Source organism: Cherax quadricarinatus, chromosome 1, assembly GCF_038502225.1.
Source record: "Cherax quadricarinatus isolate ZL_2023a chromosome 1, ASM3850222v1, whole genome shotgun sequence".
Classification (NCBI taxonomy): Eukaryota; Metazoa; Arthropoda; class Malacostraca; order Decapoda; family Parastacidae; genus Cherax; species Cherax quadricarinatus.
This window is the reverse complement of record NC_091292.1, coordinates 28831903-28850242: the sequence shown is the minus strand read 5'-3', so window position 1 is coordinate 28850242 and position 18340 is coordinate 28831903. Positions and strand designations below refer to the sequence as shown.

The 18340-nt window shown below is 42.0% G+C and overlaps 1 protein-coding gene across 9 annotated transcripts in view; it reads right to left on the bottom strand.

The window, feature by feature from the left end:
* Positions 1 to 18340, bottom strand: part of kug (FAT atypical cadherin kugelei) — a 913302-nt gene that overhangs the window by 301043 nt on the left and 593919 nt on the right. For all 9 annotated transcript variants that reach the window (XR_011394610.1, XR_008406862.2, XM_070104239.1 and 6 more), the window contains exon 5: positions 13351 to 13552. Coding sequence is in view for 7 of the 9 variants with exons in the window: in XM_070104239.1 (XP_069960340.1) it covers positions 13351 to 13552 (202 nt within the window). In the remaining 2 variants the exon portion in view is untranslated. The remainder of the gene's footprint in view (positions 1 to 13350; positions 13553 to 18340) is intronic.

Sequence of the window (18340 nt, the reverse complement as noted above, 5' to 3'; positions counted from 1 at the left end):
CAATAGTAGTCACGCCAATGATGGTGCTATTCAAATCACTTGTGCTGTCACATCTGGAATATTATTATAAGTTTACAGTGTCTTTTATGGCAGGAGAGAGAGTGGAGCTGGAAACTGTAGAGATATTGTTGACTGCACGTACAGAGTAGACGAAATATCTAAACTGGGAGAGCCACAGGCACAATGAGGCAACGTATCAGCATCCGTTGCCCAAGACTCTTCAGCGTGATATCAGCAGATACCAGAAATATTGCCGGATCCATCAGGTTGTAATGGTTGCATGGGCCTGCGAGCCCGTAGCAACAACAGCCTGGTTGATCAAACAAGAAGGAAGCCGGTCTGCAAGTGTAGAACCCTCGAAACTGATTACAGGTATACTGGGGCTTTAATATACGTAAACAGTTGAAGTGGCACTATTCCACCGAGTAATGGTAATTTCTTGATGCTACTGCAGAGCTCGTGATCCAAAGATCTGGAGCAACTAAAATTTTCCTCGGATTAAGGATATCTCCTGTTCCCCAGACACTCTTCACCCACTAAGGGTTGTTTAGGGTTTCCAATATAATAATAATAATAATAATAATAATAATAATAATAATAATAATAATAATAATAATATAGTAATTTCAGCTGGGTTGTAGTGCTTACGTTGATGTGCAAGCAGCTAGCACCAATAGCGTGGCTGACCACTTACACGGTACTTGGGTATGATTGCATTAATGTGGTATTTATAAAGAAAATTATCATTTGTTAGAGTACTTGTAACAGAAAAGTAGGGGAATCATAACAGATCACAAAGAGTGCTAGTGAACGAAAAAAAATCCAGCCAGAGCGATGTGAAATGTTCAGAACCCTGAGGCAGAGTGCTGACACCATTACTGTTTCTCATCCTCAAAGCAGACATAAAAGAACACTACCCACACCTTCACTTCATTTGTGCCGACAATACCAAAGTATGAAAGTCACCTCAGCAGAAGATGGGAAGATATTACAAACAGATATCAACAAAGTCTTCCAATATAAAACTAAAAGTGGAAAGTGCGTGTTGGTGGCAAATTTCAACTATTTAGGTACTGGAACGAAGAATGAAGAACTCAAAATGAGCAGTATACAGAATGCAGACAGACTGTATCATAGCACATCAACAACAGTTAAATGATTTAGGAATAATAATGCAAAATCTGTCATCTAGAGAAGCCAGCACGGTAACTGCAACAAGGACTGGGAAATGACAAGGTGGAGAATGAGAACTTTTAAAACACGAGAAGAGACGTCAATAACTGGACTCTTCAAATCACTTGTGCTCTCGCGATCTGAATACTGTTCTGGGCCCACAACGTTTTTCCAGGCAAGAGAAACAGCAGAGCTGGAAAAATGTAGAGAGGTTGTATACTGTCTGCAGAGAATCAGTAAGATTTCTTAAATGGAGAGGGGAGAGATAAAGATAATATATACAGGGAAGATACTTCAGCAACTAGTCTCAAACCTGTAAACTACCAAAAGAACTTACTGGAGTGATTGATATGGAGGGAAATGTACAATATGCCCAGCGAATACCAGAGGAGACGGGTACAGTACGTTAAGTGTCAACATCCGTGGACCAGCACAAACTATAAATATTGCCGGAACGAAGGCAGCTTTCAATAAGAAAGTGGATAACTTTATGCTACTAGTGCCAGATCAGGCGGGTTGTGATGGTTCTGTGGGTCTGGGGGACAGCTAGCACAGACTGTTTGACCAGATCAGCAGAAAAGCTTTGCTTCAGGCCAGGTTGTGAGGGTATAAGATCCCTCGAAACAAGGTACAGGTAAACCGCAGGTATAACCAGATCATCAACCAGTGAGCCTGGTCTAAGACCAGGCCACAGAGGCGTGAGACCAGAAATCTGCAACAAGAGAGTAACTAGAAACCAACAAGAACAGTGACCAACAAAAAGCTTGACATCAATGCTCTCCCCCAAGAAAAAATCGTGCAGTGTTGCCATAAAGCTGGCAACATGTTGCTAGCAACAATCACCAAGGGCAACCATTCACTCGTGGACTCCCAATGATTGCTTCACCCAACAAATAATTTCCTCTTCTTTTGTTGTTGTTGAAATTTTGTTCCTAACTTTCCCGACGTACATCATCATTCTCTCACTTGCTCTCTCTCATTCCAATTATCCCCCCCCCCTCTTTCTCACATATATATATATATATATATATATATATATATATATATATATATATATATATATATATATATATATATATATATTTATGTGTGTGTATGTATTATGCAAAACAACCACTCTAAAAGGATAGAGAAATTCCAAGCGCTTTCGTGACTACTCACATTATCAAGGAACTATGCATAGTTCCTTGATAATGTGAGTAGTCACGAAAGCGCTTGGAATTTCTCTATTCTTTCAGAGTGGTTGTTTTGCATATTCTGAAATCACCTGTTTACTGTGATCTTATTGCATATATATATTATATGTGCCGAATAGGTAAAATTTGTCTATTAGCAAGAACTCATTTAAAATTAAGTCTTTTCTATAATTTTCTCTTATACGTTTAAAGATATATTTTTTCATTTATGTTAAAGTAAAAATTAATAATTTTGTACCAACAGAACCTTAGAAAACTTACCTGGCCTTATTATATAATAACAAGCGGAATTTAATTTAGCCTAATCCAACTAAATATGTTTTAAATAAGTTTACAATAATTTAATAATAAACAAACACAATGAAATATATTTTTTTTCGTAGATGAATGGTTCAGAGAACCGACATGTTGATAAATTAGACACAGGTGCAACTCTTGGGTATCTTTATTGAGGAAACGTTTCGCCACACAGTGGCTTCATCAGTCCATACAAAGGAGAATCTTGAAGAACAGGAGGAGAATGAGGTAATCAGTCCCTCAACCTTGAGTCGATGTGGTCTACTACAATAAAGATATCCAGATGTTGCACATGTGTCTTAACTTTCATATTGTCGGTATTTTATACCTTTCTTGCACAACTTGTCAGACACTGCAACATCATGGAATCTTGGTTCAGAGGACATCTACAAGACCTTCTTCACGGCTGCTGCAACTAACCCATCTCTTTGGGAAGGACCTACTTCCACTGGGGAATCCCGCCTACCAGTGACTGCCCTCGTCTGCTGCCCGTCCCATTCACTGACGCCTATAAAAAGCGCCAGTCTTCTTGCCTTTGCTCCAGACTCTCCTCCACCACGATGCTGTGAACACTAACTCCAAGGCCGAGGGACTGATTACCTCATCTTTTGTATATAGTTCTACTGTCTTCCTATTATGTCCTAGAATCTGTATTGATAAAGCCACTGGATGGCGAAACGTCTACTACAATAAAGATATCCAGATGTTGCACATGTGTCTTAACTTTCATATTGTCGGTATTTTATACCTTTCTTGCACAATTTGTATGGACTGATGAAGCCACTGTGTGGTGAAACGTTTCCTCAATAAAGATACCCAAGAGTTGCACCTGTGTCTAATTTATCATATTTTTTTTCGTTAGGTTCAGAATGATTTTTGCGAAAATACGGCATACATAGATTTTCGCTTGTCATATTCGCAAGATCAGCGTTGCTATTTTGATCAGGCCCTGATCCATCGGGAGGCCTGGTTAGGGCCGTGGGGGGCCGTTGACCCTCGAAACACTCTAGTTGGACTCCAGGTAGCCACTCATCATTACCTCCACCGTAATGAAAATCATCAGGTGATCTATTCATCAGGTGATTTGTTTATCAGGTAATCTATAATCCTGCACACACTCAAGACAGTGTACGAGGTCTGCAAACTTCCAACTAGACAGCTACTCCTAAGCCCTCAGAACATAAATTCTAAAGTGGTATCTATTGAGAAGAGCATATCAAGCTTCAGGGAGTATACCTGAAAGGTGTTCCGGAGGTCAACGCCCCCGCGACCCGATCCATGACCAGCCCATGACAAGGGGGAACTGGCAAAGCACCTCAAATTTCAGGGAGAACACATCAAGCTTCAGGGAGAGTTGGCAGTAAACAGAAGATAGTTAAAAAGAATGCATCAAATTTCAGGGAGAGCTGGCGGAGCTCATCAAACTTCAGGGAGAGCTGGCGGAGCTCATCAAACTTCAGGGGGAGCTGGCGGAGCTCATCAAACTTCAGGGAGAGCTGGCGGAGCTCATCAAACTTCAGGGAGAGTTGGCGGAGCTCATCAAACTTCAGGGAGAGCTGGCGGAGCTCATCAAACTTCAGGGAGAGCTGGCGGAGCTCATCAAACTTCAGGGGGAGCTGGCGGAGCTCATCAAACTTCAGGGGGAGCTGGCGGAGCTCATCAAACTTCAGGGGGAGCTGGCGGAGCTCATCAAACTTCAGGGGGAGCTGGCGGAGCTCATCAAACTTCAGGGGGAGCTGGCAGTAAACAAGTTTTGACTGTGTGGAGAATTGCTCCCAGTAGCTTCAACAAATCCTCGCCGCACTCCAGATAAGCGACCCAACAATATATTGGAGTTACCAGCACATAAAACTAAACCCCAGAGAAAACTAAACTCGAGAGAGAGAGAGAGAGAGAGAGAGAGAGAGAGAGAGAGAGAGAGAGAGAGAGAGAGAGAGAGAGAGAGAGAGAGAGAGAGAGAGAGAGTCCTAATTTGTAACTACAGGAACAGGACTTAACTTGTAGTGTCTTGTTTACAGTATTCAAACTATATGAACGTATTAAAAATCATTTTAAACTGTAGTAAACATTTCCTTTATTCTACCATTTTGAGGTAGAGGAAAAAATTCTTCTATTGCCATTTCAGTACTTATTCTAGTTTATAGTTATGACGTTCTATTCTCCCTGTTATTGTTAGGAAGTTTTTCTTTATAATGCTAAATTCACGCACTATCAAAATCTCTGAAGGGGTCCTAAGAAGCAAGATTGCCAATCACGTGGATTCGCAACAATTTCACAGAGGCAAGTCGCTCCTGCCTATCACAGTTGCTTGACCATTACGAATTGATCTTGGATGCTCGAAAAGGCAAGATAAATACTGATGTTGTGTACATTGATTTTGCAAAAACCTTCGACAAGTGCGATCATGGTGTGATAGCACATAAAACGCGTGCAAAAGAAATAACAGGTAAATTGGACAGATGGATATTTAACTTATTAACAAATAGAACCCAGAGTGTAATGATAAACAGTGAAGTGAGAAGATGTTACAGCGAAAGCTCTGTTCCTCAAGACACACACGCAAGTACTGGTCTCACTCATGTTCTCATTCTTATATCCAACAAATCATAGCACCGTAACATCCCTCGCTGAAGACATCAGAATCTCTATGAAAGTGGCGTCTATCGAAGAGACAGTGAAACTTCTAGAGGATGTAAATAAAAACTTCCATTGGGCATCAAACAATAATATGATGTGCAATGAGGATAAGTTTCATTTCCTCCGCTATGGAAGAATGGAGGAAATAAAAACTGTAATGTGTACAGGACTAACTCAAATCATTCAATAAAGCGAAAACTTCATGTGCGAGATTTGTGGGAGTAATAATGTCAAAAGTTTGTCACATTTAAGGATCACAAAAAATGTTACTAATGCTACAGCAAGGTTAATGATAGGTTGTATAACTAAAACTTTCAAGACAAAGGATACTAAGCAAGTGATGATAATCTTCAGGTCACTTGTTCTCTCCAGGCTGGAATATTGCTGTATACTAATGGTTTCCTTCAAGGCAGGCGAAATTGCTGAGCTGGAAAACGTACAGAGAACTTTCACTGCCAATATACACTCAGTTAAACATATAAACGTCTGGGAACGCCTGAAATGCTTTTAACTGTATCCCTTGGAATGTAGGCGAGAAAGGTGCGTCATAATTTACACATGGAAATTCCTGGAGGAACTAGTCCCAAACCTGCATACGGGAATTACTCCATGTGAAAGCAAGAGACTTGGCAGACGATACTTCAAATAAAAAGCAGGGGCGAGAAAAGTACATCAGAGAAGAACTCGTCGAGTGTGAGAGGTCCCCGACTATTCAGTGCCCTCCTCCGTGCATAAAGGGAAATACTAACAAACCTTTTGCTGTATTCAAGAAGGAACTAGACAAGTTCCTCAAATCAGTTCCTGGCCAAGCGTGCTCTGGTTTGTACGTTGGACTGCGTGCAGTCAGCAGTAGCAGCCTGGTTGATCAGGCCTTGGTCTATCGGGAGGTTAGGTCTGGGTTCGGGCCTCGAGAGCAATGACCACCAAAAGCATCCTTCAGGTATCCTTATAAAATCACTTGTGTATAATCATATATACTGTCTTATCATCCAAATTATTATTATTATTATCAAAAAGAAGCGCTAAGCCACAAGGACTATACAGCTTATCATCCAAAGAGTATTGTGTAGTAGGCACTCTGTTGATCGTCTTTTGACTTTTTCTAGTTTATCCAGTGTGTGTATGTGTGTGTGTGTGTGTGTGTGTGTGTGTGTGTGTGTGTGTGTGTGTGTGTGTGTGTGTGTGTGTGTGTGTGTGTGTGTGTGTGTGTGTGTGCAAACAGCTTGTGATACCTCGTATAAAAGGGATATCCTGTTTACTATACACCTTATTCACATACTGGAAGGGAGACAAATGATTCTTGGAGCTGGTCAGTTAAATGAGTCAAGGGTACAATACTTCTCCTATACCTTTGAAGAGTTTCGAGAGTTTCACTACTCTCGGAGCCCGGCCATGGGCCAGGGTTGTCTGGTGCTTGCCTGGTCAATCAGACTGTTGCTGCTGGAGGCCCGCTGCCCCACATATCCATCACAGCCTGGTTGATCTGGCACCTGGTGAAGATACTTGTCCAATTTTATCTTGAAGACTTCTATACTTATTCCAGCTGTGTTTCTGATATCTTCTGGTAATGTGTTGAATAGTCTGAGACCCCGAGTGTTGGTACAGTGTTCCCTTATTGTCCCCACCGCACCCCTGCTCCTCACTGGGTTTATTTTGCACTTCCTCCCATATCTCTCACTCCAGTATGTTGTTATGGTAGTGTGCAGATTTGAGACCAGGTCCTCGAGTAATTTCCACGTATATATTATCATGTATCTCTCTCTCCTCCGCTCCAATGAGTACATGTTCAAGACTTGAAGGCGTTCCCAGTAATTTAGGTGCTTTACTGGCTCAGTGTGAGCCGTAAACGATCTCTGTATTTGTTCCAGCTCTGATATTTCTCCTGCTTTGAACGGGGCCGTCAACACTGAGCAATATTCTAAATGAGGGAGCACTAGCGATTTGAAGAGTGTCGCCATTGGCATTATTTTCCTTTTTTGAAAGTTTCAATAACCACTCGTTCATCCTCCTGGCTGTCGTGATCTTTGGGTTTGTTGCAATATCCTGTATGACCTTTTGTTCCCTTTGTACTTCTTCTGTTAGGTATGACATCCTAAATTTTTGCTCTAATTCAGTAATCTCTCAGCTAAGACTATCTTTAAGGAAAGGTCAGCTGACATAATTATTCCCAAGTCTTTTACGTGTTCCTTTCGTTCTATTTGGTGACCCTCTTGAGTTTTGTATACAGTGTTCCTTTTGAGTTCTTCATTCTTTCCATATCTAAGCAGCTGGAACTTATCACCAGTGAACATGTTCTCCACTACCCACGGGAAAACCCTGGTTATGTCTTCCTGTAATTTTTTCAGTGTCCTCTTCCGTAGTGACTTTCATGCTTATTTTAGTGTCACCTGCAAATGATAATACAAAAGTGTGACGGGTGTTTTTATCTGTCTGCTATGAGTATGAGAAACAGCAGAGGTGCCAAGACAGTGCCTTGGGGAACTGAGCTTTTTACCTCGCTGATGCTGGATCTTTCTCTGTTTGCTACTACTTTTTGTGTTTTCTCGGTTAGGAACCAAAAAAATCCATCTGCCTACCTTCCCCGTAATGCCCATGGCCTTCATTTTGTGCGCTATCACTCCATGATCGCATTTGTCAAACGCCTTTGCAAAATCTGTGTAAATCACATCTGCGCTTTGGTCGTCTTCCAATGCCTCCGTAATTCTGTCATAATGGCTCAGCAGCTGTGACAGACATGATCGTCCTGCTCTAAAACCATGCTGGTTCGGGTTATGCTGGTCCATGAAATTTGTAATCTGTCGTCTCATCACTCTTTCGAAGATTTTTATGATGTGAGAAGTTAGGGCTACTGGTCTGTAATTTTTAGCTTGTGCTCGACTACCTCCCTTATGCAAAGGAGCTATGTCTGCAGTCTTTAAGGCCTCCGGTATTTCACCTAGATCTAAGCTCTTTCTCCAAAGAATACTGAGGACATTCCATGAATCTGGTCCAGGTGTTGAGTGAGTGGACATGTTATCCATTTCTTTTTCAAAATCTATGGGATTTGTACTGTCAGTTAGATGGTCTGCGCGGCCTTCTGCTGGAGTGAAAAATATTTCTGCATTTCCTTCCTTGCTGTTATTTAGTGGGTTGCTGAACACCGACTCATACTGTTCTTTTAGGAATTCACTCATTTCCTGTTCATCGTCAGTATACGAATCTCCTCTCAATAATGGTCCAATTCTACAGGTAGTTCTTAGCTTGGATTTTGCACAAAAATAGAAATATTTTGGGTTTGTTGCAATATCCTGTATGACCTTTTGTTCCCTTTGTACTTCTTCTGTTAGGTATGACATCCTAAATTTTTGCTCTAATTCAGTAATCTCTCAGCTAAGACTATCTTTCCTGTGTTGCAGCATATTTGTGTTTTTAAGCAATTTAGTAACCCATTTTCTTCTGTACCATCTCCTACGCTCTCTCTGTATCTGATCTTCTGTTGAAGGTCCCAAACAAGCAGTCTCTTTATGTGAGTTAAGACACTGTGTGGTATGTGGCATTTTTTGAGAAGACTTTTCGCACACAAGGAACTTTATTAATTCGCACAGAGATAGGTAAACAGCTCTCTCTCTCTCGTTCATATATATATATATATATATATATATATATATATATATATATATATACATATATATATATATATATATATATATATATATATATATATATATATATATATATATATATATATATATATATATATATCGTGCTGAACATATAAAAGTGGTCAATTAGCAAGAACTCGTTTAAAATTAAGTTCTTTCTAAAATTTTCTCTTGTACATTTAAAGATATATTCTTTCATTTATGTTAATGTAAAAATTAATAATTTTGTACCAAAAAGTGCTATTTAATAACAAGCAAATACGGTGAAATATATTTTTATCGTTAGGTTCAGAATGCTTTTTGCAAAATTATTGCACACACAAATTTTAGCTTCACACACACACACATACACACACACACACAAACCACAGGGAGATCGACTGGGAAAACCTGGAGCCACATAGGGGTCCCGAAACATGGAGAGCCAAGATGATGGATGTGGTACTTGAAAACCTCATGCATCAACATGTCAGGGACACAACCAGAGAGAGAGAGGGGAGGATGAGCCAGCAAGACTGGATCTTGTGTTCACCCTGAGCAGTTCAGACATTGAGGACATCACTTACGAGAGGCCCCTTGGAGCTAGCGATCACGTGGTTCTGAGTTTTGATTATATAGTAGAGTTACAAGTGGAGAAGGTAACAGGAACTGAAGGGGACAGGCGAAACTATAAAAGGGGGGACTACACAGGTATGAGAAACTTCCTGCAGGAGGTTCAGTGGGACAGAGAAATGGTAGGAAAATCAGTAAACGAGATGATGGAATATATGGCAACAAAGTGCAAGGAGGCAGAGGAAAGTTTTGTTCCCAAGGGAAACAGAAATAATAGGAAGACCAAAACGAGTCCTTGGTTTACCCGAAGGTGTAGGGAGGCAAAAACTAAGTGCAACAGAGAATGGAAAAGGTACAGGAGGCATAGGACCCAGGAAAACAAGGAGATTAGTAGAAGAGCCAGAAACGAGTATGCACAGATAAGGAGGGAGGCCCAGCGACAGTATGAAAACGACATAGCATCGAAAGTCAAATCTGACCCGAAACTGCTGTATAGCCACATTAGGAGGAAGACAACAGTCAAGGACCAGGTGATAAGGCTGAGGAAAGAAGGTGGAGAACTCACAAGAAACGATCAAGAGGTATGTGAGGAGCTCAACACGAGATTTAAGGAAGTATTTACAGTAGAGACAGGAAGGACTCTGGGGGGACAGACCAGATGGGGACACCAGCAAGGAATACACCAACAAGTGTTGGACGACATACATACAGATGAGGAGGAGGTGAGGAAACTGCTAAGGGACATCGATACCTCAAAGGCAATGGGACCGGACATCTCCCCGTGGGTCCTTAGAGAGGGAGCAGATATGTTGTGCGTGCCACTTACCACAATCTTCAACACGTCCCTGGAAACTGGGCAACTACCTGAGGTATGGAAGACGGCAAATGTAGTTCCCATTTTTAAAAAAGGAGACAGAAAAGAGGCACTAAACTATAGACCTGTGTCATTGACGTGTATAGTATGCAAAATTATGGAGAAGATTATCAGGAGGAGAGTGGTGGAGCACCTGGAACGGAACAAGAGTATAAATGCCAACCAGCACGGATTCACGGAAGGCAAATCCTGTGTCACAAACCTTCTGGAGTTTTATGATAAAATAACAGAAGTAAGACACGAGAGAGAGGGGTGGGTTGATTGCATCTTCTTGGACTGCAAGAAGGCCTTTGACACAGTTCCTCACAAGAGATTAGTGCAGAAGCTAGAGCATCAGGCGCATATAACAGGAAGGGCACTGCAATGGATCAGAGAATACCTGACAGGGAGGCAACAACGAGTCATGGTACGTAATGATGTATCACAGTGGGCACCTGTGACGAGCGGGGTCCCACAGGGGTCGGTCCTAGGACCAGTGCTATTTTTGGTATATGTGAACGACATGATGGAAGGGTTAGACTCAGAAGTGTCCCTGTTTGCAGATGATGTGAAGTTAATGAGGAGAATTAAATCTGATGAGGACCAGGCAGGACTTCAAAGAGACCTGGACAGACTGGACACCTGGTCCAGCAAATGGCTTCTCGAATTTAATCCTGCCAAATGCAAAGTCATGAAGATAGGGGAAGGGCACAGAAGACCACAGACAGAGTATAGGCTAGGTGGCCAGACTGCAAACCTCACTCAAGGAGAAAGATCTTGGGGTGAGTATAACACCGAGCATGTCTCCAGAAGCACACATCAATCAGATAACTGCTGCAGCATATGGGCGCCTGGCAAACCTGAGAACAGCATTCCGATACCTTAGTAAGGAATCGTTCAAGACACTGTACACCGTGTATGTCAGTCCCATACTGGAGTATGCAGCACCTGTTTGGAACCCGCACTTGATAAAGCACGTCAAGAAACTAGAGAAAGTACAAAGGTTTGCGATAAGGTTAGTTCCAGAGCTAAGGGGAATGTCCTATGAAGAAAGATTAAGGGAAATCGGCCTGACGACACTGGAGGACAGGAGGGTCAGGGGAGACATGATAACGACATATAAAATACTGCGTGGAATAGACAAGGTGGACAAAGACAGGATGTTCCAGGGAGGGGACACAGAAACAAGAGGCCACAATTGGAAGTTGAAGACACAAATGAGTCAGAGAGATATTAGGAAGTATTTCTTCAGTCATAGAGTTGTAAGGCAGTGGAATAGCCTAGAAAATGACGTAGTGGAGGCAGGAACCATACACAGTTTTAAGACGAGGTTTGATAAAGCTCATGGAGCGGGGAGAGAGAGGGCCCAGTAGCAACCGGTGAAGAGGCGGGGCCAGGAGCTAAGACTCGACCCCTGCAACCACAAATAGGTGAGTAGGTGAGTACACACACACACATTATATATATATCTATATATATATATATATATATATATATATCTATATATATATATATATATATATATATATATATATATATATATATATACACAGACAAAATAATTGAGATGTGCGAGGCGAAATATATAGATGAGCGGGTGACATTACCTGTCGTAGTAACTCTCAGCCAAGAGAGATCACTGAAGCATAAAACCTCAGGTTGGGCAAATAAGCTGATTACAAAGCTGGTTCATACGGTTTTGTCTTCTAGCAATATCATATCAGGTGAGAATAAGTCTGGCCAGCGTTTCCGATTTCTGTGTTAGTCTGTTTTACGTAGAGGTTTCACCCACGTGAAACGTTTCACGCCCTTCAGAAGTGAAGGGTGTGAGAACCATAATCAGTTACACCATTGACAGTGTCTGCATGATGCCTTTTGAGGTAGACGCTGCTAACTTCATTACTAGTGTATCGTGGAAGTTCATATTGTTTTCTGTGTAGTGGTGAATAGTGCACGAGTTGTTTATGTCGTCTCGCTGGCAGGTGTGTGTGTGTGTGTGTGTGTGTGTGTGTGTGTGTGTGTGTGCGCGCGAGCGCGTTGATTCTCGTACCCTGGTTCTTAAACAGATGCAGCAGATCGTCGTAAGCTTCGCTCTCCTATATGCGGGTTACTTGTGTACAGTAAGTCCTCGTTTAACGTCGATTCGTTATAACGTTAATGAGAAAAAATCGGAGTTAGCACGTACGTTTTTGAACTGCGTGGTGGCAGCAGGTACTCCTTACAATTTTCACTCTGCAAATATTTATTCCTTGATTTAACCCTGTTGAAATGAGTGCTCAAGGTGCACTGTGCACCCCTATGTTTATATCAATAAGCCTGTTGTAGATTTGGTTTCCTTATTGTTTCGCATAAAGTCGCAATTCCAAGAACCTATCGACGACGTTCAGTGAAGATTTACTTAATTTTAGAAATGATAACATAAGTTATTCTCGCCAGACATGATATTGCTATAACATTAAATCATATGGAGGAGCACTGCAGTCGGACTGACGAAAATCAGACACATGTGCAGCATCTGGGTGTCTTTATTGTAGACGTTTCGCCAACCAGTGGCTTTATTAATACAAATTCAAGGACATAACTGGAAGACAGAAGAAATATATACAAAATGATGAGGAAATCAGTCCCAGTCCATATATTTTAGTTCTGATACTAATCTCACTGAATCACACTTCTGTGGGAGTCCTAGCCAGGAAATAAGCACACAAATGGAATATAAAAAGTTTAATCAAGTCGCATCTGTTTGTGACATGATTAAGTCCGCTGTGTGGGCGAAACATCATATATATGTTTGATGAGTTCCGAGTTTTTTTTTTTTTTTTTTTTTTTACTTCTAGAGCCCGGCCTTGGGCCAAGCTCATTATCAAAGGATCGCATTATACTTTTTTTCTCCCACCCAGACCGTACTTCCTACTATTTCTCTCCACCACCTACACGTACTAGAAATCAGCACCTACCTGTAAGAGTCGTAGCCAGGGGAGACAGAGACAGCATCACGTACCTGTGGTGGAATCGATGGTGAAGAGGAGCTGTGGGTTGCCTGCTGTGATGTTATAGGTGATGTTAGCGCCGGGGTCCGGGTCGCTGGCGTCCACAGTCACCACCACGGTGTCCGGGGGAGAGTTCTCTGCCACACCAGGCCAGTATACAGGCCACGAGCTCAGTGGACGGTGGTCGTTCACGTCCACTACCTCCACGTACACCTGAACAAACCGTGTAATGTTAAAAAAAGTACAGATACGGTAATACATTACAGGTCAAGCACACCCACGCGGACACTAACATCGTATACTTCCCATATGAGGTCATCTACAATCAGTAACTTTGTTTTGGTCTTCCTTGACCTCTGCGCCACGTTTTATATAATTTGCATTAGGAACGCCTTAAAGCACATGCTCTCGGGAAAAAAGACAGTATCAGCAATATGTTCTTGTTCTTGTCCAGACCAGAGCTTTGGTGAGATGGGTAAGGAAGAAGGATGGGTAAGGATAGAAATTTTGGAAAAGGGTGGGAGGGGGGAGAGAGGTAGGATATAAAAGGTAAGTGGCCCAACCACTTTGGTGTAATTTAAAAAGTGTACGTGAAATGATAAGATATTCTTTAAGGGGTATAAGCAATATGTACATTTATAAAATTGTGGAGTAATTTTTTCAAACACCTTCAAGTATTGAGGAGGTAATCCGTCTAACTCAAACGAAGGTTACTTAAACCATACCCCCGGCCGGGATTGAACCCGCGGTCATAGAGTCTCAATGACTCTATGACCGCGGGTTCAATCCCGGCCGGGGGTATGGTTTATTTGCAATCGTGTCATTACGATTTCTTGAGTCAAGTTAACGTTACTTAAAGTTTTACTTCGAGCCTCATCTGTCCTTGTCTGGTAGCTCTTCAAGGCACACCAATGACATTTTCGTAACACCAGACGAGCCTGGCCCATGGTCGAGCTCCGCGAATAGAAAGACTCATCAAGGGTAAAGGTATGTAAAAGTCTTGCGGGATTGTGGAAAATTATAAATAGACTACTACTGTGAGAGGAAAACTGAAAAAAAAAAATTATTTGTAAAATGTTTAAGTTTCATAAAAAAATGAACTCTTAAATATTACTTTTTCCGCACTGCTTTATTAGAGGTCCGTGGTTCGATCCCCGGTACTGGTGGAAACATTAGGGTGTTTCCTTAAGACACTTGCTGTCCGTGTTCACCTAGCAGCAAATAGATACCTGGGTGTTAGCCGACTGGTGTGAGTCGCATCCTAATTTGCCCGCAACGTTCTCCATAACAAGTGGTTTTCTATGGTTTGTATAAGTTGGATCATGTACTTGTAGAAGTAAAAATTATTATTATTATAACGGGGCATGTACTCGAATAGTGGTACATACACTCTTACAAGGTTTCCATGTGATAACGTGAGAACGATTCTTCTGATTGGCTTTAAACTTTCTGCATTACTGCATCTTAAAACTAACCATGCTCCCTGGAAGGTTGCTATAATCGTCTACACCCCTATTGCTAAACTAGTGTTATTCTGTATCTTTTGGTAATGAGGTGATTTATTTTAGCGCAAAGGGCTGGAGTATCTTTGATGAACTCTGCCCTCCTCCGTCTCTCTCTCTCTCTCTCTCTCTCTCTCTCTCTCTGCTCACAAAACTTATGTAAGTTATATGTGCCACTTTTGATTCATTTTTATTTTCTCCGAAGTGTGTAACAGCAAGAATGAGAATAGGTATGGCTTTTCTTGTTGCCTTTTAAAAGTGGTATGTTTTTCTAAGTACGCACACACGCACGCACGCACGCATGCACGCACGCATGCACGCACACACACACACACACACACACACACACACACACACACACACACACACACACACACACACACACAAACAGAACTACGAAGGGATCTGGACAGGCTGCAAACATGGTCCAGCAATTGGCTCCTGGAGTTCAACCCCACCAAGTGCAAAGTCATGAAGATTGGGGAAGGGCAAAGAAGACCGTAGACGGGGTACAGTCTAGGGGGCCAGAGACTACAAACCTCACTCAAGGAAAAAGATCTTGGGGTGAGTATAACACCAGGCACATCTCCTGAAGCGCACATCAACCAAATAACTGCTGCAGCATATGGACGCCTAGCAAACCTCAGAACAGCATTCCGACATCTTAATAAGGAATCGTTCAGGACCCTGTACACCGTGTACGTTAGGCCCATATTGGAGTATGCGGCACCAGTTTGGAACCCACACCTAGCCAAGCACGTAAAGAAACTAGAGAAAGTGCAGAGGTTTGCAACAAGACTAGTCCCAGAGTTAAGAGGTATGTCCTACGAGGAGAGGTTAAGGGAAATCGACCTGACGACACTGAAGGACAGGAGAGATAGGGGGGACATGATAACAACATACAAAATACTGAGAGGAATTGACAAGGTGGACAAAGACAGGATGTTCCAGAGACTGGACACAGCAACAAGGGGACACAGTTAGAAGCTGAAGACACAGATGAATCACAGGGATGTTGGGAAGTATTTCTTCAGCCACAGAGTAGTCAGGAAGTGGAATAGTATGGGAAGCGATATAGTGGAGGCAGGATCCATACATAGCTTTAAGCAGAGGTACGATCAAGCTTATGGTTTAGGGAGAGTGACCTAGTGGCGACCAGTGAAGAGGCGGGACCAGGAGCTTGGACTCGACCCCTGCAACCTCAACTAGGTGAGTACAACTAGGTGACAACACACACACACACACACACACACATGTAGGACCCATCTTGTTTAAGTAGGGGCCCAATACTGGACGTTGTTCTCGACTTTGATTTGGCATAGGAGAAGAAATACTTTGGGTTTCTTTCGATTTCATTTATGGCTTTTAGTTCTTCCCGCGATTCCTGACTCCTATAAGATTCCTTTAGCTTAAGTTCGATGCTTGCTATTTCTCTGACCAGTGTCTCCCTACGCATTTCCGATATATTGACCTCTTTTAGCCGCTCTGTTATTCTTTTCCGTCGCCTGTAAAGGGAGCGCCTGTCTCTTTCTATTTTACATCTACTCCTCCTTTTTCTTAGAGGAATAAGCCTTGTGCATACATCGAGTGCCACCAAGTTAATCTGTTCTAGGCATAAGTTGGGGTCTGTGTTGCTTAGTATATCTTCCCAGCTTATATCGGTTAGGACTTGGTTTACTTGGTCCCACTTTATGTTTTTGTTATTGAAGTTGAATTTGGTGAATGCTCCCTCGTGACTAGTCTCATTATGTCGGTCTGGGGCTCCACGCATACATGTCTGAACCTCAATTATGTTGTGATCTGAGTATATTGTTTTTGATATGGTGACATTTCTTATCAGATCATCATTGTTAGTGAAGATGAGGTCTAGTGTATTCTCCAGTCTAGTAGGCTCTATTATTTGCTGGTTTAAATTGAATTTTGTGCAGAGATTTAAAAGCTCGTGTGAGTGTGAGTTTTCATCAGCGCTGCCTCCTGGTGTTATTACTGCAACAATATTATTTGCTATATTCCTCCATTTTAGGTGCCTTAAGTTGAAATCCCCCAGGAGCAAGATGTTGGGTGCAGGAGCTGGAAGATTTTCCAGACAGTGGTCAATTTTTAACAGCTGTTCCTGGAATTGCTGGGATGTTGCATCCGGAGGCTTGTAGACTACCACAATTACTAGGTTTTGGTTCTCGACCTTTACTGCTAAAACTTCCACTACATCATTTGAGGCATTAAGCAGTTCTGTGCAAACAAGTGACTCTGCAATGTACAGGCCAACCCCCCCCCCTTTTTTTTTTGCCTGTTCACTCTGTCACATCTGTATAGGTTGTAACCTGGGATCCATATTTCGTTGTCCAAGTGATCCTTAATGTGGGTCTCAGTGAAAGCCGCGAACATTGCCTTTGCCTCTGCAAGTAGTCCACGGATGAAAGGTATTTTGTTGTTTGTTGCTGGCTTTAGACCCTGTATATTTGCAAAGAAGAATGTCATCGGACTGGTGGTATTGTTGGTACTGGGGAGGGGGATTTTTTTTCCGGCATTAGTATCTGTATCTGTTGGTTTGGAGTGGTTTTGGAGTAGTTTTAAGAAGAGGTATGATAAAGCTCAGGAAGCAGAGAGGACCTAGTAGCAATCAGTGAAGAGGCGGGGGCCAGGAGCTGAGTCTCGACCCCTGCAACCACAATTAGGTGAGTACACACACACACACACACACACACACACACACACACACACACACACACACACACACACACATACACATACGCATGCACATGCAACAGGCCTAGTGTCTAATCGACATGTGCCTAGGATCAAATAGTAACTAACACACACACACACACACACATATATATCATGCCCAATAAGCCGAACTTTATTAAAAATTGGACTTAAACAAAATTTTGTTTACAAATTCATAGATAACACTATTGTACAAAGTGTACAGTATACTACGCCATGACCACAAACCGAAGAGTACGCTACACCTACACGACAAGATGGAGGCCGTACTGTATAGTACTCCATAAAATTGTACAGATCGTACAGTACACTACACAGAACAAAAAGGCACAATACCGTGACTGGAACAATACACAAATAACCCGCACATAGGAGAGAGGAGCTTACGATGACGTTTCGGTCCGAAGTGGACCATTTACAAATCAAAAGTGACTTGTAAATGGTCCAAGTCGGAATGAAACGTCGTCATAAGCTTCTTACTCCTATGTGCGGGTTATTTGTGTACACTACCAACACAACACTGTTTACCACAACACGACACTGTACAAGCCGGACAGTACGCTACCGCCATAGCCACAATACTTTTTCATAAGATAATGTATATCTTCATTAAAGTTTGGGTCCACAAAACAGTTGTTCAACACAATTTAAGAAACTTTACACACAAAACACAGCTCTATTTCAGCAAAAACTTTAGCACTCTAAATATTTCTTCCAGAAATTCTTTTACGTTTAAGAAATTTGTTGGTGTGTCAGGTGGAGGATGAAGCAG